Raw genomic sequence first — 17,012 nt, 5'->3', positions numbered from 1 at the left:
CTGATAAATTTAACGTCCAGCTGGTACAAAAACACAAATACAAACGGGCTTGGTATCGCCGATTATATAAAGGCCACAAAGCTCGTGAAATTACCGCGAATCCAGCAAACCAATCCATAACACTACGTCTTGGGCATACCAGCCAGATTGACCCATGCCAACAAATTCCTCCAAGCAAAGTCAAACAAATGTCAATTCTGCAACAACATAAACGAATGCGCTTTATTTAATAACATGCGATCTCCAATTTCATCCCTCTCCTAGGCAATTCTACACCCGATAATAACCGTTCTAGCGGTCCTTAAAAAACCAATATAATTATGAGCTATAAAATACTATAATTTACGTAATGTAACATTTTGAATATTTCATAAAATATTTATAGTAATCAGGACGAGTAATAATCAGAATTACCAAAATCGCAGCTTTTGTATGATACATACATATGTATATAGTTTTCCATTTAGTTTTTTGTGTACTTCCCCGTTTTTCAGTCCCTTCTTCTCCTTCCAACTTGCATACCCTCTCACACAAGAAAAATAGCTTCACGTTTCACCAGCGACTTTTCATAATTCAGTATTAAGTCTGAGCTGCTCGCGTTCGGTGCTCGCGAGTTGAGTTGCCGCTGAGCCGGAATCTCTCGAAACCCAACCTCTACCCACCAACCAGCAATAAAACTATATCAACAAAACAAACATAGAACGGAATTTGATATCTAGATACCGCCTGGATACACCGTTGCCAAGGAGCCAATTCTGGACAGGATGAGCAGCAAGGTGAACTTCGTCTTCGACAGCAATCCCCTGGGTGTCTACCAAGCCGGCCAGCTAATCTCCGGCACGGCGGAACTGGTCACGGAGCGTCCTAAGACGATTCGCTGTAAGTAGCTGCACAGACATACGGAAGAAGTCGGAATACATATTCTAATGGACTCGCAGCCATGACGTCATCCCCCTCCATCTCCATCCCCATGCCCATTCAAATTCTGATTCCCATACCCATACCATTCTCATCCACTTTCGTTGCGTAGTCGCGGCGTCATTAATATTGTTGCTGCTTTGTTATTGTTGCCGGCAGGTCTGTTTGAAAGATGTGTATTGTTTATATACATAAAGTAAGTTTATATACAACATTATATACACACATGTGGCCGCTTGGCTGGCTTCGGATATCTGATAGCGGCGAAAAACTAGTTTTGTTTTGAAACTGCGTACGCCGTCTGTATTATTAGAGATTTGATTCAGTTACTCATCAGGTTACTCTATAGGTAGCATTCTGGGTGAATTAGGCGTAATTCATGTAGATACATATATGGATATCACAATCAAATATCACAATCACATTAAATATTTCAAATGAAAAAATACTTCAATACCTTTGATTATTACTTTTCGGGTAAATGAATTACTCAATTCATTCAAATATCAAACATCATAATCAAATCAAATATTTACTGGGGTATCAAACAGTCGAGCTTCAGCAGCACCCTAATTCGAAGGTGAACTTTTTTAGGTAGCACTCGCTTATTTTATGCTTATGCCTAAATTATTCCCGGAATTGTTGTCAGTTAATCAACAAACAGTTGTTGTAGCTGAGCCATTTTCCAATACTACATCCAATTCCACATCCGCAGCACACAAAAGGTACAAGGTCGGCGGCAATTAAACTAAATGCATAATTGAATTACATACCCGGCAGTACTGACAGTACAGACAAATTAACCCAATTGCAGCGATCTTTATAACCATAAATGGATACGGCGAGACGCGCTGGCAGGAGAGCGAGGAGCGAGTGGGCGAGGATGGCAAGACGACCAAGTCGCTGGTGACCCACACCACCACCGAGGTCTACTACAGCACTGACCAGCCCGTTTACGGACAGGCCGGTGGCTCCCAGCTGGAGCTGCCCACCGGCAAGTACGTTTTCCCCTTCCGGACGACCATTCCGCCAAACGCACCCACCTCCTTCAATGGTGCCCATGGTCAGATCAAGCACGAGGTCACCCTGACCATTGATCGCGCGGTTCGCTACAACAACACCTTTAAGCAGTGCTTCACGGTCATCCTGCCACTTGATCTTAACAAGCGACTGGAGTACAAGGTATGTGGTCTTTCTGCTTTTGAACTGGATAAGCCAACTTAAAGTCGACTTTCCTTAGGAACCCTTGCAGCGCTTGGAGTCGAAGAGCTTTTGGTGGGGCTCAATTTTTGGTGCCCACAAACCGATGATCATGGACGTGAGCACCTCCTACTCCGCCTATGTGCCCGGCCAGAAGATCCATTTCCATCTGGTGTTGGACAACCAGTCGGATGTGCAGTGCATGGACGTGAAGGTGCGTCTGCTCAAGAACGTCTCGTATCGAGCCAACTCATCGGGGACAAAGGAGCAGCTAAAGATCACCGAATCTCGGGTGGCGGACAAGCACTGTGGTGAGGTGCTGAAGCACAACAAGGCCCAGTTCGATGAGTTCCTCATGGTGCCGCCAACTACGCCATCCACACAAAGCGAAAAGGATCCCATTCGAGTCAGCTACACACTGCGCTTCATCGCCAAGACCTTCAAGCTTCACGGTGGCGGGGACTTGGTCATGGACTTCCCCCTAACCATTGGCACAGTGCCGCTGCTGGGCAGTGCCGATGACAAGGGACCCGGGGCGGAAAAGGCCCAGCCTAGTGGTGCCTCTCATCCAGGTGGGTTTCCATTAAGGAAAGCAGAATTGATAGCCTTATTAATCTGCATTTCTGCGACCTAGGCGCACCCAACTTCCAGGAGGACGTCAGTGAGGAGCAATTCGAGGCCAACGCCTTTAAGCCAAGATATCCCGTCTACCCATTTGATGGAAAGCCCGGAACTAATGGTTCCAACGGGGCAGCCAACTTTCCAAGTCTTTATCCCAAGGCAGAGGAGCCGCATCCCGCTACACCTGTGAAATTCACACCCAATCCTGTGTCGCCAGCCTCACAAAAATCGCCACCATATCCAACCAATGTGCCCGCTGCTGCTCCGCCAGGCGGTAATTTTGAGGTGCTTGGATTCAGTATACCACCCGACTATAAACCCACGCCCAGTGCTCCAGCCGCCTCCTCCACTGGCGGCATTGGGTGGAAATAGGCACCAAATTCTAACCATTTTGTATACTACTCTGTAAGCCATTTCGAAATACACAAGAAAGCCCGCGTAAGTGGCAACGCTGTGCCTGTGCCAGCAATAGTAATATCAATATTTTAAATTTAAGAATTTAAACATCCCAAATTTACTTTTATCAACTTGAGCATACACATAGTGATCTGATTTCAGGGATTATGCTTACTATTAAAAACATAATAAACGTAATCTTGTTTACTTATCTCAACAAAATTCTAAAACTGAAAGTTAAATGCTAGCTGTTTTCTAGCTATAATCGCCTGCCCCGATAGCCGATACTTGCCATCGCTGTTCGCTAAAAGCTCATCTCCAGCGGCTCGAACAGCTGATTCCGTGCACTTGGCGACGTAACTTGGCTTGTTTTGTTGTTGTTGCGGAGAGGATTGGAGCAGAGCGACTTGAATTGGGGATTGGGAAAACCAGTTTCAGTTTGTGGAAGTGGGAAGAGCGGCCAGCCTGGACTGCAACGGCATCTCAACGGCGGCGCTATTACAAATCTGGCGAAAAGAAAGTTTTGACGCAATCCACGGGCCGCTGCCTGTAATGAAGAAGCGTCGCCGCCGCAGTTTCTGCTGCACTCTGCCCGCGAACGGACGCATCTGCTCCAGGTGAGCTGAGATTGGAATCGGACCCTCACCCTCAGCAACATCATCATCAGCATCAGTGTGTTGGCAATGACTTGTCTTTGTCTCTTTATCTGAGCAGCAGCATCGGAATTTCGGGAACTGGACAACGGTCGGCGAAACATCGAACAACAAAAGCGGGAAAAAGTGAAATCGCTGATAAACCCGCATACCTACCGAGCTATTGTCAATCAATGAATACTCGCCTGAACCCTGGAGTCAACTTGGGAGCTCTGCGAATTGGCGCGCAATTGGCCATAACAGCATAACAGAGATAATAGTGAAGTAATCGCTGAGACATCCGCACGCTCCGTGGAGCATGACACTTGTAAGTCTCATCCCCAGGTGGATTCCACTCCTACTATTTCCCAATTCCTGTCTACGCATTTGTACACACTAAACACCAATTGATGAATGTGTAAACAACTCGAAGTTTGCGCCCTGCCGCACCTCGAAAACGTTGTGAATGAAAGCTACAGGCAAGCTTGACTAAGTCGCATCCATCTTTGATAGTTAGCACTATTCTGCTTTTCCTTTTTATCAACATACAATCCCAAGCTCATAATCACAGCATACAACTTGAATTTCACAAGAGTCAGGAAAATTACAAATGGAAACCATTCTTCTAAGACTTTAGGATAAACTTATTAGATTCATGGTAGTTGCAAAGTCCGAGTTGGCGGTTGCAGCTATTGAGTTCCGACTGTAATAACGTCTCCACCTGTCTGCGTTTCTTTATTTTACAGAAATGCCATTGAAAAGTTGGCAGTCGCAGCAATAAAAGTGAAATCCGCACGAGCAAACATACGCACACGAAAAGCGAAACCAAAGGCAGCACCGACGCAGACATGGCGGTAACCACAAGCTCCACCAGCGAGGCGACCGCAGCCACAACCACAGCTCCCGTTCCGCGACGCAAGCACAGTACGCGGGAGCAGCTGCATCAAATGCTGGCCGGTGGACTTTCGGCGGCCATTACTCGCTCCACCTGCCAACCGCTGGACGTGCTCAAGATCCGCTTCCAGCTGCAGGTGGAGCCGCTGGGCAAAAACGCCACCAAAGAGGGATCGGGAGTTCTTACCTCCAAGTACACATCCATCGGCCAGGCGGTGAAAACCATTTACCGCGAGGAGGGACTGTTGGCCTTCTGGAAGGGCCACAATCCTGCCCAGGTACTGAGCATAATGTACGGCATTTGCCAGTTCTGGACGTACGAGCAGCTCAGCTTGATGGCCAAACAGACCAGCTATCTGGCGCATCATCAGCATCTATCGAACTTCCTGTGTGGCGCTGCGGCCGGAGGAGCAGCGGTGATCATCTCCACGCCTCTGGACGTCATCCGCACGCGACTGATTGCCCAGGACACCAGCAAAGGTTACAGGAATGCAACCAGAGCTGTATCGGCGATTGTCCGCCAGGAGGGCCCTCGCGGCATGTACCGCGGTCTGTCCTCCGCCCTGCTGCAAATAACGCCGCTGATGGGCACCAACTTCATGGCCTACCGCCTGTTCAGCGACTGGGCGTGCGCCTTTATGGAGGTGAGCGATCGCAGCCAACTGCCCACGTGGACGCTGCTGGGACTGGGTGCCTCGTCGGGCATGCTCTCCAAGACGATCGTATACCCCTTCGATCTGATCAAGAAGCGACTGCAGATCCAGGGCTTCGAATCGAACCGCCAGACCTTCGGACAGACGCTGCAGTGCCACGGAGTCTGGGACTGTATGCGGCTGACCGTGCGCCAAGAGGGCGTTAGGGGCTTGTACAAGGGCGTGGCCCCCACACTCCTTAAGTCAAGCATGACGACGGCCCTGTACTTTAGCATTTACGATAAGCTCAAGCAGGTGCGCTTCTAGGTCTGGCCTGGAGTCGGGGTTAATGGCGGCTCAAATCCATTGTTGTGCGCCCAACGGAATCTACGCTGTATTTTCTATTTTTATATACGAGTACATCTACCGCAGCGTGTAAATAATATTAAGACTTAGGCTATCTGTTGATTAGTTTTCGGTTGTGCGTATGGGGTTCTGTTTATCATAGACCAATCGACTTGGTCGCCGCTTTAGTACACACAAAAGTAGTTGGCGCACCAGTTAAGTTAAAGACGTATGTGTTAGATTGTAGTTCGTTGTCCGAGCAGAAGCACCTAGATTTTCAGACATTCAAATTTTTATTTATCTTTTGTTTATTTCGCATACGAAAACGACTGCGCTGGCAGTTCATTTGATAGTTAGTTATTGGATTACACTTAAGTATTCAGGGAATTTAATAAAATTGACTACATCACAGAAATGAAATAACGCTTAATTCGAAGAGGATTTTATTCTTGCCAACATCCGACTCTTAAATTTATACGTGTTTATATGATCATCACGTTTTTCTCGTAATCTTCAAAATTAAAGATAGTTCCAATTGGAATAATAATTTGGTTCATATTTTAAATTCAAACATGTTATTGAGCTTCAAATGTTAAGTTCCAAGCAGAATCAATGTTAAGAAAAGCTCGCTTCCGTGAGCTTTTTTGGTTGTGAAATTGAAACGATGATGCGGTGTATAAAAGAAATTGTATCTTTTGGAACAACAATACACCTACTTGAGCGATTTCCCGCCTGGAGAACATGGCTCTGGTGAAGACCTACATCATCGACAGCAACTCCATTCCATGGGTCTTGTGGGTACCACCAGCAACGGCAGCGGATGGTAGGTTTACAATTGGTGGGCCACAGGTGGTGGCGTTTCACTTTCTTGGGAACCGGCACGGAGACACGTTGGACAAGTGGACGAAGCTGCTGGACGAGTTGGCACAGGAGTACGCCGGTCGGATATTGTTCGGATTGCGTGACATCTCCAGCATAGGGCAGTTTAATGAGAACCTGAATCCGGACGACTTTGGCAGCTACCGGAAGGGATTGCCGCCGCGGATCTATGGCAAGGACTGCGAGGGCGAAGTCTACGATATGCACAAGCTGGTCAGCGCCAAGTACCTGCGGGAGTTTTGCGACCAGCTGCTGGGGGATCAGCTCTTCCGTGCTGTAGTCCTGGGCGCCACCCCATCGCTGGACACCCAGCCAAGGAATTTCTACGAAATGCGGGTGGAGAGCAGCCGCGATATGCTGGTGATGCTCTACGATCCCGCCTGCTACTACTGGCCCATCCAGAAGCGGATGCTGCGCAAGCTGGTCCGCCTGCTAGCCAGCGAGGATCTGCCCATTGTGATCGTGGACAAGGCGAATAACTACCTGGGCGTGGGCTTCTCCAGCCGGCTGGTCAACTGTCACGGCTCCATCATCTTCACCACGCCACGTCGCGATGGTTGGAACATGACGTTGTCGGTGCGAATGGAGAGCGCACGTGGCTATCTGCGATACATTGCCGGCAACAGGCAGCCGGAGCTGAAGGACTTCGATGCCGAGGGGGAGCCGAGAGCACCGGAGCACGCCATGGAGTACATCCAGTATTTGTTTTAGATCTCATCTTTAAGTGAGTGGCAAGTCACACAGTATAACTATAATTTATAATCCTTGTTGAGCGCAAGAAGATCAGCATCCGTTAAGTTACTAATCATTGCAATACTAAAACTAAAAGTTAAAATGAAACAATATTACCAATATCACGACTATTTACTAAAGATATTTATCTGCACGTCCATATGTAGTCACACCTAAATATAGACACATAACCAGAAGGCGATAACAAACCAAGCTCGGAATGGCTCCAAGACCCAAGCACCAAAAATAAGAACTACTCGGTTTAGAGATAAGAGTGTGTATTCAGAACTTGACTTTGTTGTTCGCATCCCGCGGCTGGACGTGGATCATGACCTTGATAGCGCCTCCGGTGCCGCGGCGGGAGGTCTCGAACGCCTCGGCCGTCTCCGTGATGTCGTAGTGGTGCGTCACAAGCCGCTTCACGTTCACCTTGCCCGAAGCCACCAGAGCCAAAGCGGCGGAATAGCTAAAGTTGCAGAGTTATCAGTAGTGGTTGACCCACGATGGTGCCCCGAATCCAGCGATAACTTACTCGTTGCAGTAGCGGAAGACGCCACGGATGTCGATCTCACGTGCCAGAGCGTTGATCAGGGGCAGCTTGATCTCGGGTGCGCCCATGCCCACAATCACTACCACTCCGCCGGAGCGAGTGGCCTAAAAAGAAGGTAGCGGATTTATGCCCGGTCATTAACCCAAAGCCAGTACCAATCCACTTACAAAGATGGCCAGGCGGGCGCTGCTCTCGGCTCCGCAGCAATCGATGGACTTGTCCGGCACCTCGCTCATCGTCTGGTGCACCACCTTGACGGTCTCCTCGGCGGACTGGTCCCGCTGCAGGAGCAGCGTGTGCGTGGCGCCCAGCTCCTTGGCCACATCCAGGCGCTGCTGCACCAGATCGGTGATCAGGATCTCAGAGGCACCCATGGCCTGGGCAGCCTAGGTGGGTAAAAAGTTGAATCTCCTTCAGTTCGTGACACATTAATCGACTTTCTTACCAGCAGCGTAACCAAACCAATGGGACCAGCGCCCAGGATGAGCACCTTGGAGCCCAGACCGACGCCAGCACGACGGCAGGCGTGAACTCCCACGGACAGGGGCTCCAGGAGGGCGCCCTCCTCCATGCTGACGTGATCCGGCAGCTTGAAGCAGAAGTCAGCGGCGTGCTTGTAGTACCTGGTCAGGTTACCATCGTACGGAGGCGTGGCACAAAAGACCATGTCGGCGCACAAGTTGTAGCGGCCCTGTTTGCAGTGATCGCAGTAGCGGCAGGGCACTCCCGGCTCAATGGCCACGCGGTCGCCCACCTGGAGGGTGGTCACATTCTTACCCAGCTTGGCCACCACGCCGGCTGCCTCGTGGCCAATGATCATCGGCTTGGTCAGCACAAAGTCCCCGATGCGTCCGTGGGCCAGGTAGTGCACGTCGGATCCGCAGATGCCCACGCTGTCCATGGCCAGGAGAACCTCTGAGCAGGAGAAGGGAATATGAAAGCCATTAGATGTACATATGTACCTATGGATCAATTCCTAGGCAATGGAGTGGTTTTTATGACTGGCAGTACTTGCAATTCAAAGATATAAATCACTTTACTAGCTGAATTCGTGACAATTTTGTAATCTGTACTATCAGAAAGTCTTATCAGATGGTAAATGTGGTATAAATCGACAAACTTATTAGATTTTATGGCCTTTAGGTACAATATCATAACAACAGCTCATGCAATCACTACATGTTGTTACTTGAATAGCAATGATATGTAAATATATTTTGAAAACAAATACATCAGCTTTTCATTGTAATTGGACTCTAAATCGAACTCAACAGGATGTACATATATGCAAAGGTGCATTTTTCTTAGTGTACGAATCACTTACCATCGTCGGCTATTTCCGGAACTGGGCGTTGCTCCTGCAGGAAGCGAATTAGCAGTTGCCTGACTTATTTCCGGTTTCTACTTACCAATCGCAGGTCCTCGATTCCGTGGAGAACAGCTGTTAAATTATCGGTTGCCATGATTACCGCTTGATTTCTTGTATTTCCACTTTTCGTTGCACAACCGTTCGCTTGGAAAGCTGATTTAGCACTGAATTCATTATCCGATCTGCCCGATATGCTGTGCTGGCATATATATGTCTATACGTATGTATATAATGTATAAATTTTATAAATTTGCGTATTTATGTGTGTGTTTGCTTGGACCGGAATACAGTTGCTATCAGTTATATTGACTGTGAAGAGCAGAAGCCAAACACTGCTATCATCTAACATTAGCATTATGGCACCAATTTACATAGATACTCGCCGGAATAGCGGCACTTATATCTCTGCCTTCCGCTCAAATTACAGTTATATTCTAATAAGACGAGCCCCCAGTTCGTTTTATTCGCTCTCCCCTGTAATTTGTTGCTGCTCATTCTCTCACTTCTCTCGCTCACTCACATGCGACCAGCCCCAAGAACAGCTGTTTTGTATTTACCCCAAGTGTTTACATATTTCGTGTGGGCGTTTCGCCGGCAAAAACAAACCGAGAAAAAGCTCCGTTGTTCTCTTCGAGTCGTTCTTATTACATATGTACACTGAGAGTATTTTATACGCTTAAAAGAATGCATAATTAATTAATAGACAAATAAATAAATGAATAAAAGCAAAAAATCTAAGCACTAATTCACTTATAAAATTAGTTTATTAGATTAGTTTAAGTGGTACTTGAATATAAAGTAAAATTTTGACAAGTGTACACAAACGTACATGTGCCCAAATACGTAACGTTATCACTTGATTTATAAGCTTGCGCTGCTGGAAGTTAATTGAAATAGAAATACGTACAAATATTTATGCAATTTAAATAATGTGTAGCTTTTCCCACTTAAGAACGCAATAAGATTAACCAGTTTGCTTGTGTTTGCTATACGGTTTTATTGGCTTTATTTCTCTGGCTAATATATTCATTTCAATAAGTGTTTGATATTCGGGTTCTTAACATATAGAATTTCTATTTTAAAAACGTTTCTGCTTATATAAGTACATATGTATGTATGTGTATAAATGTCCGTGTGGCTTTGCTGCGGCTTTTTTATTGACGTAGAAATAAAAAATATTTGCTTAAAACTAAGAAAAAGTTTCCATCACGTCAACTGCGCATTTAAGTGTTGGCTGTTTTATTTGGTTTTAGTTCACTTTGAAGATAAATGCATCGTATTCGGTAAATGCTATAAGTTCCTTAAACAGTTTTAAATTTGGCTTTGAGTTAGAGAAAGGAAAGCTGAGATTCAAGTCTGCAGGCTAGTGCCCAACTACAACAGTTTACTGTCTTTTCTTTTTTGTAACAACCTTGCAAATGGTCATAAATTAAAGTGGATGGATAGTTAGTGAAGTAAACTATTACCATAATCAGACAAAGAATCCAATTGAACCTCTATTATTGAGCAATCATTAGTTTTGGCGACACTTGCAAGATTATATCAGTTCCGAAACTACCGAGCTATTTAGAGGTTTTTCTTGCATTTTGCATTATAGACGCTGTGCGAGTGTTAGATCTCTAGTAACTTAAGACTTTCTAGGGCTTCTTGGATTATGTATGTAAGTTGTGGCTTCGATATCTATATATATATATTGTATTTCCGTTCACTAAAGCTGCAATTGCAGAGACATACGCTGATGTCAAGTTGAAAGGAACAAATTTGGCCAAAGGAAACTTAATGTGTCGATCTGCGTATGTAATTACGTTTTTTTTATATCACACTTATGGTCGAAACGAAACTGGAACCAGTTACCAGGTCCTCTTACATGCCACATCCCACATCCTACATGGATAGTTCCTGGCGCGGTTTGTTGATGTGCAGCCGCTGAGGATCCTGCGGCGCCACACAAATGTCCGTGAGGATGACCACCTCGTAGGGACTGCAGTCGGGCATTCGCAAGAAGCCGCACAACCAGCCGTAGAATCCCTTCTCGATATCCGTAATGTCGTTCACCCAACTGCTGTACTGCAAACTTAACTGCCGCAATCCCGAGTAGATTCCCAGGCCGAAGGTGCACAGCACGATGGCCAGCGGATAGATCACGAACAGCAGCGGCGTCACCAGGATCTTGTGCAGGTACGTCCTCTCCTCGCAGTAATAGTTGAACATATTGTACCAGGTGAGTGTGCCAATGTAGAAGGAGTACACCGCCGAAACGACGGACACAAACGGCAGGCAAAACAGCGAGATGAGCAGAATGTGGAGACCGGTGCCACAGCTGCAGGTGCAGCACAAATTGCCACCCTTTTGGGTATCGCTGGCCATCGCATGGGCGTTCAGCTGCTCCAGCTCCTCGCGACTAATGTTGATCTGTAGGTCCACGGACTGGCCCTTCTTGCGACCCCGCTTAATGGTGCCCGTCATGGTCAGGTAGTTGCCGCCGCCCTCCTTGCGCGCCTGATAGCCACGCTCCAGACTCTGGTCGTAGTTGTTCAGGACACTCGTTTCGCCGGACTCCAGATCCTCGTAGTTGGCTATCTCCGGTGAGGAGCGCTGATTGCGCCCCTGGCCGGGCAGATCGGTTGTCCGGATGTTGACCCGCTTCTTGGAGGACGATCGGTTGCTTAGGCAGTCCTGCGACTTGCTCAACTTGGCGTCCAGGCTGCTCTCCGAGTAGCAACAGCTGCTGGGCGTCACCGTGCTGCTCTCGTGCCGCTGCGACGTGGACTTGGTGCCTTGCGATATGGATTCGAAGTTCTGCAGCTCGTTGAGATTACTGTTCGACCTGGCCGACTTCTGGCTGTGCTGCGTGGAGCTGGCCGAGTGGGTGCTGGCCAGTGTATCGTGGGCACCGGGCACACCCAGCTCTCCCGGCAGCTGCGGCAGCGGCTGCTTGTTCTTGATGATCAGCTTGGACTTGCGGAGCTCCTCCTCAAGTCCCGGATTGGAGGGCGACAGTTTGGGTCGATTTTGCTGGCGTAAAAACAATAAGGAAGTTTATCAGTACTCAATAAGTTTTATATGCAATAAATATGAGACCTAACTATCGTGTTATTGTGCAGACAAGACGTATCGAAGCACACTTTTGGTACTTTTGTGTTATAATTGTATCACATTCACCTGCACACTGACGATGTGATCCACATAGTTCTGCTTCTTGGCCTCCGACTTGGTTTGTTGACGTTTCCGGGGCGGAATGAAAACAGGGCGTTCCTTGCTGCCCGTGCTGGTGTCGCCGCTAAGGCCGCTCGAGCCCTTGCCCACCATTTTCCGGACTACTACTTTCTACTTGCTCCTGGCGCAAAAACCTACATCACTTTTTTCGCAAACGAACTAATTTTTTCGTTCGCCGTGACGTTACTCAACGCCCAGTAATGCAAAAAAAGTGCACTTCCGGCCTTTGTCGCTTCGCGGCTGTGTTGTTATCGATTTTTCCTGGCTGGCTGGCACGTCCTTGTGCCGATTTTGCGTTCATTGGCGTTTTTGGGGGGCTGCTGTTGTTGCATTTTGGGTTGGGCGGCAATGTTTACAAAAAACTTGGCGCCTGCGCGGGCGGCATGTTTAACTTTCAAAGTGCAGTTATTTCAACTAAAGTGACAGCTAAATTGGAATTTTAATGCTATGTAGTGCTTATAAATGCACAATTTGCCACTTAACAATGTTTTTAGTTTGTTTGTGTGTAGCTTTGTTGTTGTTTTCAGATCTTGTAACGGTTTAAGGAATAACAGTCCACTTCCCACCGGAACAGCTGACTGGAGCAGAGCAAAGTTGGCTGCGATTGTGTACGCGCAAGTCAGGTGTGGCCAGGCAGCACAAACTGATCCTTATTCTAAATTTTAGTTTTGTACTTAAGCTCAAATATAACGCATGTCTATATTACAAGTTATCAAATTTTAATAAATTAATTATACTCTTAATTAATTATTTATTTTAAAATTGATAAAAATATTAATACACGTTTGCAGCCGCATAAACCAAAGAAATGGGTCCTGAGTCCGGATGAGCTTTCAACGTTTTCCATCGATCGCTGTCTGGCCACACTGCGCCTACCGGCCTTTTCCCGCCTCCTCTTCCTTATCGCCATTCGCTCTCCATTCGCCAATTGGATCTTGTCGCTAAACTTTCCACTAAACTATACTACAAAGATGTCTGCTACCGAGGGCAAGGTGAGTGCAGCAACTGGAATTTTAATTAGCAGAAACACACCCTGGCTGTCAATATGAAACGCAGGTAATCACATGCAAGGCCGCCGTCGCCTGGGAGGCAAAGAAGCCGCTGGTCATCGAGGATATCGAGGTGGCGCCGCCCAAGGCTCATGAGGTTAGTCTACTTCGGGTTATGACAAATGATAACGATTTAACTAATTACCATGATGCGAATCCAAAAGGTACGCATCAAGATCACGGCCACGGGTGTCTGCCACACGGACGCCTTCACCTTGAGCGGTGCTGATCCGGAGGGCCTGTTCCCAGTGGTCCTGGGCCACGAGGGCGCCGGAATCGTGGAGAGCGTCGGCGAGGGTGTGACCAACTTCAAGGCTGGCGACCATGTCATCGCTCTCTACATCCCCCAGTGCAACGAGTGCAAATTCTGCAAGAGCGGCAAGACGAATCTCTGCCAGAAGATCCGACTTACCCAGGGTGCTGGAGTCATGCCCGAGGGCACCTCCCGTCTCAGTTGCAAGGGACAGCAGTTGTTCCACTTCATGGGCACCTCCACCTTCGCAGAGTACACCGTGGTGGCCGACATTTCGCTGACAAAGATCAACGAGAAGGCGCCGCTGGAGAAGGTCTGCCTGCTGGGCTGCGGCATATCCACGGGCTATGGTGCCGCCCTTAACACTGCCAAGGTGAGTTCGTGGAACGTTCTCCACATCACTGTCTTACCAACGCCTCATTGCAGGTGGAACGTGGTAGCACCTGCGCTGTTTGGGGCTTGGGAGCCGTTGGCTTGGCCGTGGGTTTGGGCTGCAAAAAGGCTGGCGCCGGAAAGATCTACGGCATCGACATCAATCCCGACAAGTTTGAGCTGGCAAAGAAGTTTGGGTTCACCGATTTTGTCAACCCCAAGGATGTGGCTGACAAGGGATCGATTCAGAACTACCTGATCGACCTGACCGATGGTGGATTCGATTACACCTTCGAATGCATTGGCAATGTGAACACCATGCGCGCCGCTTTGGAGGCCACGCACAAGGGCTGGGGCACCTCCGTTGTGATTGGAGTCGCCGGTGCTGGCCAGGAGATCTCCACCCGACCCTTCCAGCTGGTCGTGGGTCGCGTGTGGAAGGGATCCGCCTTCGGAGGCTGGCGCTCCGTTTCCGATGTTCCCAAATTGGTGGAGGACTACCTGAAGAAGGATCTGCTGGTGGACGAGTTCATCACCCACGAGCTGTCGCTGTCGCAGATCAACGAGGCATTCGACCTGATGCACAAGGGCGAGAGCATCCGTTCCATTATCAAGTACTAGGCATGAGATAACAATGGTTTGCTTTTCACTTTTAATACGAGATGGCAATTGCATGCGATTGCGTAGAATAATAAACACTCTGTGGTATATGTAAGACTGTCTTCATTGGGGGTCGGATTACTGCCCCGCAGTAACTGGATTTGCTTATCTGCGCTAGCCCACTGAGGCTCAAAGTTCAATCACTTCAATTGTTCGAGATTGCGATTACTTAATAAGTATATTAGTAGTATTTCGCAACTGTGGCAAAGATTGATGAAGTTTTCTGAGCCGGACATCCTCCAAACTATAGAAAATTATTAACTTAGAGCGATAGGTCGGTCCAAACTGCCGTATTTATTTTGTGATATTCCCCCAAATAAAACGTCATGGTTACACGTATAGAATGCCTGTATTTAAATACGCACTACAACAAGTTTTGCGGACAAACACGCGCACAGATACTTAAAAATGATAATAAGTCTAGTATGTTGCTGAATTTAACAAACTTGCATGCAGTTTTGGTTTCGTCGTTACACATAAATCTCATTTTAAATGCATATTTCTTATGGAACTTGCTAGCTTATATACAAGTGTCTTTAATAGTCTTTAAATAGTCTGATATTGCATACGTATATGAGTAAAACTTTAGATTTGTTCGACTTTGCTTGTGACTAAGAATACGGAGCGCATTATACGAACACAAAGGAGTATAAATACTTTTTCCTAAGCCTAGGAGAGTCGGATACTATTGAAATACTATTATGTTGGGACACTAGAACTTAAATCTATCGAAAACACAAGAGATGGTATATAGGGAGCTATGGATTATTCTAGGAGTGGGATTCGGTTTGAAACGGTTTGAGCACGGGCAGGACCAAAAAAGTCCGCCTCACATCCGCGAATTGTAATACGGGTCATCTTCGCACGGTGGATATCCGTAAAGGTACGGATGGTGGCATTGCACTCACGACCAGCGCGACTTCTGCAGGTCGATCTGTCCCTCCAGGGTCTTGGCCAAATAGATGACGAACAACTGCAACAGGGCTATGCCCAGGGCAACGCCGGCAATCACATACAAATTCCTCTCGACCCACACGCGCACGATCTCAATGCAGCCGCTGGTCCAGATGCGCTTGCTGGCGGCGGCCACTGAGTGCTCCTGCACGCCATATCCACACATGATGTTCACCAGGCCGGAGCTGATATCGGTGGCATTGATGCAGCAGCTGTAGGGCACTCCACACTTCTCCACCGACGGCGATGAGCAGTTGAAGTACTCGTTCTTGCCTGTGTTCATAAGGAGATGGATTTAGATCATATTTATAAATTAATTTAACATTTAGAGTTTCCCGTTTAGCTATCTAAACAAAATCGAATGAACTACTCACTCCAATCCTGGTAGCCAGCGTTGCTCAGGCCGCAGCACTTAAACTCCTGCTGGGCAAAGTCGATGAAGTTCTGTAGGTCAGAGTCGTCGCGATACGAGTGGATGATCTTGTCCGTGAACTGGTACTCGAGGAACGAGTTCATGTACTGCGGAAAAACGAAGCAGATGATGGCCAGCGACATCTCGAGTATAAAGAATAGAAGCAGACACATGGAGTACAGCTTCAGCAGCCAGGTGTTCTCCCGCAGCGCCCCCAAGCAGCCGGCGAAGCTGACCGTGAAGACGATGACTCCGGCGATGATCATCACCAGGGAGATGTTAAAGATCACATCGTAGACGGTGTCCAAGCGCAGCCAGCCATTGCCGTCCTTCAGCTTGTCCATAAAGGCGTACACGCCGATGGCCAGTAGCAGGCCGCCGAAGAGCCAGAAGAGGAAGTTCAGCAGGAAGATCATGTACTTGACGCACGAGGAGACGTAGCTGAAGTGGTGCGGATAGGAGGAGATCCGGGGGTGCATGTAGTTGCCCCCCTGATGGTATCTGTGGTTACTCATGGCCGTGCGAGTGTGGCAGTCGGGTTTTCAGTCGAGTTTCTGGATGAGTATTGCTTTTCTTGGTCTTTTTTCCCCAGGTTTCCTCCCCCACGGTTTTTTCTTTTTATTTTTTGTTGACGCCCTCTTTGCGTGTGGTCTCTTCTGCGGTCTGCTCGGCTATTTTTCCAGTATTCCGAAGTGCGGCGGTGGTCGGCAGTCCAATTATGGTGCTTCCCCGAAGCAAGTTTGTTTAACTAACCCACTTGCTTAAGTTTTATTGCTGATAAGCAAATTTTATGGAGCCACAAAAAATAACAAAGTGCCCGGCGATGCCAGACCTTCAGCGCACTTAGACAGCAGTTGGCAGCGCTGCCAGTAGTCAGCTGTTCGCGTGACCGTACTGCAGTGTTGCCCACAATCCGCAACGACCATCG

General features: G+C 47.8%; 7 protein-coding genes across 7 annotated transcripts; 4 read left to right on the top strand and 3 right to left on the bottom strand.

Annotated features, from left to right (window-relative positions):
- The first annotated feature begins 568 nt into the window (after nt 1-568).
- LOC6536574 (arrestin domain-containing protein 1) lies at nt 569-3,214 on the top strand. The gene is made up of 4 exons (XM_002097114.4): nt 569-879; nt 1,733-2,100; nt 2,159-2,690; nt 2,753-3,214. Exons 1-4 carry the CDS (start codon nt 765-767, stop codon nt 3,109-3,111), a joined length of 1,374 nt encoding a protein of 457 aa, XP_002097150.1. The 5' UTR covers nt 569-764; the 3' UTR covers nt 3,112-3,214.
- A 255-nt stretch (nt 3,215-3,469) lies between these two features.
- On the top strand, nt 3,470-6,068 carry LOC6536573 (mitochondrial thiamine pyrophosphate carrier). The gene is made up of 3 exons (XM_015192354.2): nt 3,470-3,752; nt 3,850-4,095; nt 4,514-6,068. Exon 3 carries the CDS (start codon nt 4,616-4,618, stop codon nt 5,618-5,620), a length of 1,005 nt encoding a protein of 334 aa, XP_015047840.1. The 5' UTR covers nt 3,470-3,752; nt 3,850-4,095; nt 4,514-4,615; the 3' UTR covers nt 5,621-6,068.
- Nucleotides 6,069-6,271: 203 nt separating this feature from the next.
- Nucleotides 6,272-12,253, top strand: LOC6536572. The gene is made up of 2 exons (XM_002097112.4): nt 6,272-11,346; nt 11,408-12,253. Exon 1 carries the CDS (start codon nt 6,380-6,382, stop codon nt 7,226-7,228), a length of 849 nt encoding a protein of 282 aa, XP_002097148.1. The 5' UTR covers nt 6,272-6,379; the 3' UTR covers nt 7,229-11,346; nt 11,408-12,253.
- Nucleotides 7,511-9,344, bottom strand: LOC6536571 (sorbitol dehydrogenase). Its single transcript, XM_002097111.4, has 6 exons — nt 9,209-9,344; nt 9,124-9,157; nt 8,245-8,714; nt 7,967-8,185; nt 7,782-7,903; nt 7,511-7,715 (listed from the first exon to the last, which is right to left on the bottom strand). The coding sequence occupies exons 1-6, from the start codon at nt 9,260-9,262 to the stop codon at nt 7,532-7,534; spliced, it is 1,083 nt and encodes a 360-aa protein (XP_002097147.1). The 5' UTR covers nt 9,263-9,344; the 3' UTR covers nt 7,511-7,531.
- LOC6536570 lies at nt 10,146-12,967 on the bottom strand. The gene is made up of 2 exons (XM_002097110.3): nt 12,331-12,967; nt 10,146-12,183 (listed from the first exon to the last, which is right to left on the bottom strand). Exons 1-2 carry the CDS (start codon nt 12,475-12,477, stop codon nt 11,053-11,055), a joined length of 1,278 nt encoding a protein of 425 aa, XP_002097146.1. The 5' UTR covers nt 12,478-12,967; the 3' UTR covers nt 10,146-11,052.
- Nucleotides 12,968-13,218: 251 nt separating this feature from the next.
- LOC6536569 (alcohol dehydrogenase class-3) lies at nt 13,219-14,768 on the top strand. The gene is made up of 4 exons (XM_002097109.4): nt 13,219-13,376; nt 13,441-13,530; nt 13,598-14,059; nt 14,113-14,768. The coding sequence occupies exons 1-4, from the start codon at nt 13,356-13,358 to the stop codon at nt 14,677-14,679; spliced, it is 1,140 nt and encodes a 379-aa protein (XP_002097145.1). The 5' UTR covers nt 13,219-13,355; the 3' UTR covers nt 14,680-14,768.
- A 280-nt stretch (nt 14,769-15,048) lies between these two features.
- On the bottom strand, nt 15,049-16,909 carry LOC6536568 (tetraspanin-33). Its single transcript, XM_002097108.3, has 2 exons — nt 16,047-16,909; nt 15,049-15,945 (listed from the first exon to the last, which is right to left on the bottom strand). The coding sequence occupies exons 1-2, from the start codon at nt 16,597-16,599 to the stop codon at nt 15,623-15,625; spliced, it is 876 nt and encodes a 291-aa protein (XP_002097144.3). The 5' UTR covers nt 16,600-16,909; the 3' UTR covers nt 15,049-15,622.
- Nucleotides 16,910-17,012: the final 103 nt, after the last annotated feature.

The sequence above is a fragment of the Drosophila yakuba genome, chromosome 3R (assembly GCF_016746365.2).
Source record: "Drosophila yakuba strain Tai18E2 chromosome 3R, Prin_Dyak_Tai18E2_2.1, whole genome shotgun sequence".
Lineage (NCBI taxonomy): Eukaryota > Metazoa > Arthropoda > Insecta > Diptera > Drosophilidae > Drosophila > Drosophila yakuba.
Note: the sequence above shows the minus strand (reverse complement) of the source record. Positions and strands in the feature narration are given on the sequence as shown.

Excerpts from the sequence above, each read along its gene's own strand:
- LOC6536574 (XM_002097114.4), top strand. The coding sequence starts at position 765 with ATGAGCAGCAAGGTGAACTTCGTCTTCGACAGCAATCCCCTGGGTGTC. Across the intron at positions 880-1,732 it reads GCGTCCTAAGACGATTCGCT|CGATCTTTATAACCATAAAT; the intron begins GTAAGTAGCTGC and ends ACCCAATTGCAG. Across the intron at positions 2,101-2,158 it reads ACAAGCGACTGGAGTACAAG|GAACCCTTGCAGCGCTTGGA; the intron begins GTATGTGGTCTT and ends GACTTTCCTTAG.
- LOC6536573 (XM_015192354.2), top strand. The coding sequence starts at position 4,616 with ATGGCGGTAACCACAAGCTCCACCAGCGAGGCGACCGCAGCCACAACC.
- LOC6536572 (XM_002097112.4), top strand. The coding sequence starts at position 6,380 with ATGGCTCTGGTGAAGACCTACATCATCGACAGCAACTCCATTCCATGG.
- LOC6536571 (XM_002097111.4), bottom strand. The coding sequence starts at position 9,262 with ATGGCAACCGATAATTTAACAGCTGTTCTCCACGGAATCGAGGACCTG. Across the intron at positions 7,904-7,966 it reads GCGCCCGCCTGGCCATCTTT|GCCACTCGCTCCGGCGGAGT; the intron begins GTAAGTGGATTG and ends CCTTCTTTTTAG. Across the intron at positions 7,716-7,781 it reads GTCTTCCGCTACTGCAACGA|CTATTCCGCCGCTTTGGCTC; the intron begins GTAAGTTATCGC and ends CTGCAACTTTAG.
- LOC6536570 (XM_002097110.3), bottom strand. The coding sequence starts at position 12,477 with ATGGTGGGCAAGGGCTCGAGCGGCCTTAGCGGCGACACCAGCACGGGC. Across the intron at positions 12,184-12,330 it reads ATCACATCGTCAGTGTGCAG|CAAAATCGACCCAAACTGTC; the intron begins GTGAATGTGATA and ends TTTTTACGCCAG.
- LOC6536569 (XM_002097109.4), top strand. The coding sequence starts at position 13,356 with ATGTCTGCTACCGAGGGCAAG. Across the intron at positions 13,377-13,440 it reads TGTCTGCTACCGAGGGCAAG|GTAATCACATGCAAGGCCGC; the intron begins GTGAGTGCAGCA and ends TATGAAACGCAG. Across the intron at positions 13,531-13,597 it reads CGCCGCCCAAGGCTCATGAG|GTACGCATCAAGATCACGGC; the intron begins GTTAGTCTACTT and ends CGAATCCAAAAG.
- LOC6536568 (XM_002097108.3), bottom strand. The coding sequence starts at position 16,599 with ATGAGTAACCACAGATACCATCAGGGGGGCAACTACATGCACCCCCGG. Across the intron at positions 15,946-16,046 it reads CGCTGGCTACCAGGATTGGA|GCAAGAACGAGTACTTCAAC; the intron begins GTGAGTAGTTCA and ends TTATGAACACAG.